The sequence below is a fragment of the Mirounga angustirostris genome, unplaced genomic scaffold, assembly GCF_029215605.1.
Source record: "Mirounga angustirostris isolate CCGP_5_RB_7025 unplaced genomic scaffold, mMirAng1.0.hap1 SCAF_5, whole genome shotgun sequence".
In the NCBI taxonomy this organism is placed as follows: domain Eukaryota; kingdom Metazoa; phylum Chordata; class Mammalia; order Carnivora; family Phocidae; genus Mirounga; species Mirounga angustirostris.
In genome coordinates, this window is record NW_026991713.1 from 96,441,590 (window position 1) to 96,449,206 (window position 7,617).

A 7,617-nucleotide genomic window follows, 5' to 3' on the forward strand; every position below is an offset into this window, starting at 1 on the left:
TGTACTGTCCTTTTCTGTCCTTGCCAGTGCTTTTTCTGCTCTCTTGTGCTCAGCTCTGACAGGGGAGTCTGGCAGGACACACAGCAATCTCCCTCTCAGTTTAGGAGAGCCGTCCTAAGAATAGGGCTGGCTCTTAAAGGCACGAGAGGACAATTAAAGATGAGACCAACTGAGAAGGCGTGACCTTCTCTCTGATCTCGAACCTTCTTCCTAATTAATTGACTTCTATTGATCTGCAGAGGATGGGATAAAAATAGAGGAGAATAGCCTTAAAGAGGAAGAGAGTGCAGAAGGAGAAAAGGAGGTTAAGTCTGCAGCCCCCGAGGCCACCGTTGAGGTAAGAGCTGGGGGAGTGACTGGATGCCATACCGAAGATAAATGGATAAGCCCACTCATCCTTTCGGTTGTTGGTCTATCTGCCTCAGCTTCTGTATTTTTTCCTTTGAAGTGTACACAAACCCCTGCCCCTGCCTCAGAGGACGAAAAAGTCCTTGTTGAACCTCCCGAGGGAGAGGAGAAAGTGGAAAAGGCAGAGGTGAAGGAGAGAACAGAGGAACCGATGGAGACAGAGCCCAAAGGTATCCACATTTTCAAGTTATTACATCCAGATCCCTGTGAAGCTCTTGGACTTCTAGCTGGGCTAAGGACATATCAGGAGGAAGGGACACACTGGAGAATCCTGGACCCTTGATTTTAACTTGAGGGTTTTTAACCCCTTAAGACATCTTTTATGACATTAATCATTGATGTAGGGTTAAGACTGTTCTGGTTGGCTATGGTGTGGGACAGAGGAGAACATCCTTCTTTTTTTCCTTTTTTTTTTTTTTAAAGATTTTATTTTTAAGTAACCTCTGTACCCATCATGGGGCTCGAACTCACAACCCCAAGATCAAGAGTTGCATGCTCTGTACCGACTGAGCCAGCCAGACACCCCAGAACCTTCTTCTTTATACACTCTCAATGCCATCTGTTCCCCCCCCAGGTGTTGCTGACGTGGAGAAGGTAGAGGAGAAGTCAGCAGTAGATCTGACCCCCATTGTGGTAGAGGACAAAGGTGAGTGTTTGGAGAAAGCTGATTGTGATTGTAAAGGACTCTAAAACTACATGCAAGGGCTTTATTTCTGGGACACCCTGCTGGCTTCTCCCCATCCACACCCAGATAGTTACTTTATCCCAAGCTAAAAGACTTCATCTGTCCCTGCATATGATTATTATGGGCCAGTGGCACCTTTTTCCAGCTTTGAGAAATACCTGTGTGGAGAAAGGGTGGAGGTGGCTGGATACTTAGAGCATAGAATGCTGTGGGTAAGGGCCAAGGTGCTATGCTTCTGCCTGGAGCTGACATTTTTTTTTTCTGCATGTCCTATAGAAGAGAAGAAAGAAGAAGAAGAGAAAAAGGAGGTGATGCTTCAGAATGGAGAGACCCCTAAGGACCTGAATGATGAGAAGCAGAAAAAAAATATTAAACAGCGTTTCATGTTCAACATCGCGGATGGTGGTTTTACCGGTATGACAATGAGGGACCAACTGGGGTTAGAAGGATCTGAAGTGAAATTAGGGTTCTAGTCAGAAGCAAGGGTACAAAGACTTCACCTCTACCAGATGAGGGACTGCTGAGTCGATTGCACCTTCCTCTGCCTCTGTTGGAAAGCCAGAGGTGTACTCCTAAGATGGCATCTGTGGGGGCAGGAATAAATAGCTTTTTGCATTCTTACAGATATTTGCCTTTCTTTTTCTCCTCAACCTTCCCCAAATTCCTCTTCAGAGTTGCACTCCCTTTGGCAGAATGAGGAGCGGGCAGCCACTGTCACCAAGAAGACTTACGAGATCTGGCATCGGCGGCATGACTACTGGCTGCTGGCTGGCATCATAAAGTATCCTTTGCCTGAGTCTAGGCTGAGGTTCTCGGTGAAGGGTTCTAAAGGTCTCACTGTGTGAGGTTCCTACTTTTCCTTGTTTTGTTTTTCCTGAACAGTTTTCCAAAAGCCATGGCTATGCCCGGTGGCAGGACATCCAGAATGACCCACGCTATGCCATCCTCAATGAACCTTTCAAGGGTGAAATGAATCGTGGCAATTTCTTAGAGATCAAGAATAAATTTCTAGCCCGAAGGTTCAAGGTGAGCAGGATGAGGAGGAATATGATGTTGAAGTGACAGTCTTTGAAATGCAGAAGGGACTAGAGAGGAGGGAGTCTGGTCGTGCAGACTTACTGTCTAGTATATTTTCCAGTGTACTTGGCTTAACTCTTTGTATTCTGTGAAACGTTGTGCTCCCAAGTATCTTAAATACTAGAAATCAAGACTTAACAGGGGCGCCTGGCTGGCTCAGTCTGGAGAACATGCAACCCTTGATCTCAGGGTTGTGAGTTGGAGCCCCGTGTTGGGGGTAGAGATTACGTAAATAAATAAAAAAAAATTAAAAAGAAATCAAGACATACAGACTTGAAAATTAACCAGCTCTTCAAGTCGGAAGATGACCATGCCTGATAAATGACACAGATGAAGGGGTACCTGGCTGGCTCAGTAAAGCATGCGACTCTTGATCTCAGGGTTGTGAGTTCGAGCCCCACATTGGGCATGGAGCCTACTTAAAAATAAATAAATGAAAACTAATAAATGACACAGACGTGCAGTGGATGTGTCAGGGGACCACTGTAGGTTAGAGTATTCAGGAAAGATACAGAGGTGGGATTAAATTGGACTTCTGAAGAGGGAGGGCTGTCAGTGGGTTTGAGAGCCCCGTGTGGATAAGGGGTAGGGTGGTTGCAGAGAGGAGATGCAAAGGTAGAGTTCATTCTCAGAATCGCTAGGGTTAGTAAACCCAGGACTGAGGGGAGTCTCAGTCTGGAATTCAGCAGATGTATGTTGAGGGCAACTGTGTGCAGACCACCAAATGGGATACCACGAAGACGAAACATGTGAGTTTTAAACTGAGTATCATTGGGGGAAAAGAAATGTACACTAGTGAACCTTTAAACATCATGTGCCAAGCAATGGGGAGTAGCACGAGGATACAAAGACAAATAAGGCATGGTGCCTGTTCTCAAGGAGCTTTTGGTTTAAGGTAGAGGCAAATGTGTGATCAAATGAATGCCACTCTGTGTATTGGGAGAGATCCATAAGGAAGTTCTCCGGGGGAATTTGGGGAGCCCAGAGAGCTCCTGGACGGCTTCATGGAGAAGATGGTATTGGAATGAAGTTTTGATGAATGTCCTAGAGATAGCTGGATAGAAGCAGAAGGTTGTTTGAACCAACGGGATTAAGGAGGGCAAAGGCCTAGGGGCAGCAGAGCTTATGGTGTTTGGAGGCAGCAAGTAGTTTCTGCAGTTGAGCTGTAGAAAACATTTGTGTTGGGTGATAGTGGGAGGTAGATTAGAGAGTGAGGTAAGGGCTAGAGGTTAGTAGGTGGGTTTTTGGCACCAGATAAGAGTTTGGACTTTACCCTATAGTTAACGGGCAGCCATTGAAGGTTCATGAAGAGTTTTAATACGACAGGAGAAATGGAAACCGAACACTCATGAGATTATAGAACTGTCCGATGGTCAGGAGGTAGTAAGGGCTGGGCTGTGATGCTGGTTGTAGGAAATGAAAAGGATAAGGTAAAGGGAGACAAGAGACCAAATAATTGATAGGATTTACTGCTTTATTGTAGAGCCAGCAAGTCTGTTCTGTTAAAGGGCCCGATAATAACTATTTCAGGCCTTGTGGGACACATGTTGCAAATACTGTCATAGTGTGCAAGCAGCCACAGGTTCTAAACGAAGAAGTATGAATGTGTTCCAATAAAACTTTATTTGTTGATAGGAAAATTTGAACATGTATTTTTTATAAAGTGTCACAAGCTATTTTGATTTTTTTCCAACCATTTAAAAATGTAAAAATACCATTCTTAGCTCTTGGGCCATACAAAAACACAGTTTGCTGACTCTTGACTTAATGGATTTGAGATATAAAACTAAAGTTTTGAGCCCGAGTCACTGAGAAAAATTACCATTGACAGATCAGGGAGGTGAAGAGAGGGAGCAGTTTATAGAAAGAGTAAGTTCAATTTTAGAAAAGTCCTAACTAATATCCTCCCACTACCTACCCCTCACACCATAAACAAGTGGGATCAAAGAGTGATCAACCACACATGAATGGAATCAGAACACTCAGTGCTTGAAATGCAGGTTTGAAAAGCATCAGATCCCTTTGCACGGAGGGGCTGGCTGAACTGGGAGAGGAGAAATCACTTAAGGGAGTTCTTTAAAAGAACAGCAGCAAGCCGAGGGCCGATGATCCTGGAGAAAGCTCATAGTTTGGGACAGGAGGAGGCAGTGAAGGAGACACACGGTATGTAGATTGAAAGTAGATGCTTGGTCAGTCTGGGGATAAATTACTCTGCTCGATGGAGCATGTCTTGTGGAAGAAACAACAGCCCATTATTCTCATACTGTCCTGTTTCCTGACCCCTAATGGCTTTATTGTCTTTAAGAACCAGTGGATGGATACTTGAGCAAATTAAGTCTTATAACTTCTGAATCAACATTCTGTCTCTTGGAATATATTGCAAAGAACCTTTTACATAGCTCCGTCAGGTGACTTGTGTAAGTGTTCATTGCAGTATGATTTTTTGGGGTGGGGCCCGGAAGTAACCTAGCTGTTTGCCTGGGACATTGACTGGGAGTGTGGATAGGTAAAATGTGGATTCACATCATGGAGCATTTTAAGCAACAGTTAGAAGGAACGAAATAGATGTGTTAGAACAACATAAATTGAACGTTTTGAAAAGATCTGAAGTGGGGAAAGGGATAAAAGGCTTTTTATGTGTACAGAACAACATTCTATAAATAAGAAATGTGCACATGAAACAAAACTCAGTCTTCAAGAACACCTGCACAAAGCCACGCAGTAAGTATAGTAGAAGCATTGCCTGTTGGGGACAGAAAGGAACGGGAGTGAGATACGGAGATAAAAGAAACAACAAATACTTTTAAAAAGTAAAACAACTTAAGTAATACGATGTGGTAGGTATAGCCATAGGACGGACTACCACGCAACCATTAAAAATCATTTATGAAGGGCAGTTATAATGAAGGTTTTTGCCATGGAACTTTGAGTGAAAACACAACAGGTATATAGAGTGACCTCAGCTACTTAAGAAATACATATGCAAGGAAAAACCTCAACATGTTAACAGTATCTCTGGGAGGTGCAGTTACTTGTGATAATTTTTTATACGATCTATTTTCTGGACTGAATTTTTAATCATTTTTGTATAAGCGAATCCATAAAGGGCAAAGAGTTTTAGAAATATGAACTTCCAAATGGGAGTAAACAAAGTAACGTGATGTTGAAGGGCTTGGGTGTGGGGGAGCCGTCTGTAAGGTTTTTTATCGATTGGGAGAGACCCATCAGAAATAAGCAAAGCTGGTGTCCGTGCAGCTCCCCTCTCCTCTTTATCGTTCTCCAGCTCTTAGAACAAGCCCTGGTGATTGAGGAACAGCTGCGCCGGGCAGCTTACCTAAACATGTCAGAGGACCCCTCTCACCCTTCCATGGCCCTAAACACGCGCTTTGCTGAAGTGGAGTGTTTGGCAGAGAGTCACCAGCACCTGTCCAAGGAGTCAATGGCCGGAAACAAGCCTGCCAATGCGGTCCTGCACAAAGGTAGCCAGTGGCTCCCCTGCCTCCTGCTGACTCAGCCTTTTTCCGCTACCCCCCTACCCCCCGCCCAAACACATAGTTACTGCTGGTTTCCAGACCTTTTTCAGAGCCCCTCTGTCTGGGCGCTTAGGATGTGCTGGGGATCTTTGCTTTCTTCCTCGGAAAGCTAATATCTTAGAGGCAATCGAGGACAGTAGTTCTTTGCCTCTTTTAACTCAATATATTCAAGTTCTCGGAGGTGGAAAGGAAAGCAGAATAATACAGTGTTATCTGGGATATTGTAGAGTTAACTTCTGGTGAATTAAGATCCCGTCAAATTCTAGACCCCTTTCAGCATTTCTAATTAAAGTTAAAACATGATGAGGGGGGTGGAGGGTGAAATGAGGAAAAGGAGGCTGGTTCAAAGGAAGGAGAAGACAGCTCCGAAAGCCAAGATGGTGAGAAAAGGAAACAGAAATCTTCTCTCAGGGAGTGGAGAAAATAAGAGACAAGAGGGAGCAAGGTACAGTGAGGGTTAGGGGATGTAAAAATGCATAGCATCATGGACAGTTGGAACTGCAATATGAGGAATAGGAACGAGTGTGGCCGAGGTGGGTCAGGCGACTCAGTGACTAAAACAATACCCAGCACTCCAGCACATCACTTGCTTGGTCACTGAGAATAAACGAGGGGCCGGGTTCACTGCGGTAAGAAGGATCTCAGTCTTTTTTTTTAAAAGATTTTATTTATTTATTTGAGAGAGGGAACACAAGCAGGGGGAGCGGGAGAGTGAGAAGCAGGCTTCCCGCTGAGCAGGGAGCCCGATGTGGGGCTCCATCCTAGGACCCTGGGATCATGACCTAAGCCGAAGGCAGACGCTTAACGACTGAGCCACCCAGGCGCCCCAGAAGGATCTCAGTCTTGACCACCACAGCTCACCGCCTGTTTTTTCCCTCTGTGCAGTTCTGAAACAGCTAGAAGAACTGCTGAGTGACATGAAAGCCGACGTAACCCGGCTCCCAGCCACTATTGCCCGGATTCCCCCGGTTGCTGTGAGGTTACAGATGTCAGAGCGCAACATTCTCAGCCGCCTGGCAAACCGAGCACCTGAACCTACTCCACAGCAGGTAGACCCTTTTCTTCCGGCCAGCTCTTTCAGCAGAGCCATTCTGGAACTCGTGACTTTGCTCTCTACCCCTAGTTTCATATACTGGGCAGATTGGGGCTCTTACCAGGGAGTTCCCTTGGGATTGGGTAGTTTCCCATGGTTTGGGATTCTGACTCCCTTGGCTCTCTTTTGTTCCAGGTAGCCCAGCAGCAGTGAAGACCCGGATCGATGATACCACCTCCACCGCTGAGCAGTGACCTTCCTCACTTTCCCTTGCCCAGCTTCTCCCCTGGGGGCCTGAGAGACCCTCTCCTTCCTTCTGCCCCATCTTCCGTGTTGTAAAGGAACAGCCCCCGTGCACTGGGGAAGGGGAGGGAGCGAGGGGCAGTGGTGCCCTTCCTGCTGGAGAGACATGCAGCAGTAGCGCCGGCGCCGTCTGCAGGGAGCTGGCGGGCTGGCCTTCTTCTGGGCCCTGGCTTCTCCCCACTGTAACGCCTGTTACACACAAACTGTTGTGGGTTCCCGCCAGGCTTGAAGAAAATGATCTGAATTTCTTCCTCCTTTTGGTTTTATTTTGTTGGTTTATTTTGTGTTTTCTTTTCTCCTTTTTTGGGGTATTCAGAGTGGGCCGGGCCCCTGGGCGAGACACAGCTACCTCTGTTGGCATCTTTTTAATACCAGGAACCCAGCGGCTCCAGCCACTGAGCAGCTAGAATGAAATAAAGTGGAAAAAAAAAAAAAAAAAAGGAAAAGAACCAAAAGCATAAAAAACCACAGCAAATTTCTTGATGAAAATTGAAAATAAAAGTTTCCTTGTATTTTAGTGCTCTGGTTCAGTGTGGGTGTAGGTGCAGGTGGATGAGTGTGTATGGACAGCAGCTCTG

General features: G+C 45.7%; 1 protein-coding gene and 1 non-coding gene across 9 annotated transcripts in view; both read left to right on the forward strand.

Moving 5' to 3' along the window:
* Positions 1–7,556, forward strand: part of CHD4 (chromodomain helicase DNA binding protein 4) — a 30,334-nt gene extending 22,778 nt beyond the window's left edge. For 4 of the 8 annotated variants that reach the window (XM_045873986.3, XM_045873988.3, XM_045873992.3 and 1 more), the window contains exons 32-40: positions 240–337; positions 449–578; positions 983–1,054; positions 1,370–1,507; positions 1,766–1,874; positions 1,987–2,119; positions 5,454–5,652; positions 6,589–6,752; positions 6,932–7,556. In XM_045873986.3, the coding sequence (XP_045729942.1) occupies positions 240–337; positions 449–578; positions 983–1,054; positions 1,370–1,507; positions 1,766–1,874; positions 1,987–2,119; positions 5,454–5,652; positions 6,589–6,752; positions 6,932–6,949 (1,061 nt within the window). In that variant the 3' untranslated portion in view covers positions 6,950–7,556. Of the gene's footprint in view, positions 1–239; positions 338–448; positions 579–982; positions 1,055–1,369; positions 1,508–1,765; positions 1,875–1,986; positions 2,120–4,475; positions 4,588–5,453; positions 5,653–6,588; positions 6,753–6,931 lie in introns of all 8 variants that reach the window. The other 4 variants (XM_045873984.3, XM_045873987.3, XM_045873990.3 and 1 more) reach the window with 2 other exon arrangements.
* Positions 15–154, forward strand: LOC123845153 (small Cajal body-specific RNA 11). Its single transcript, XR_006790987.1, has one exon. It is a non-coding gene; the product is annotated as a small Cajal body-specific RNA 11 (non-coding RNA).
* Positions 7,557–7,617: the final 61 nt, after the last annotated feature.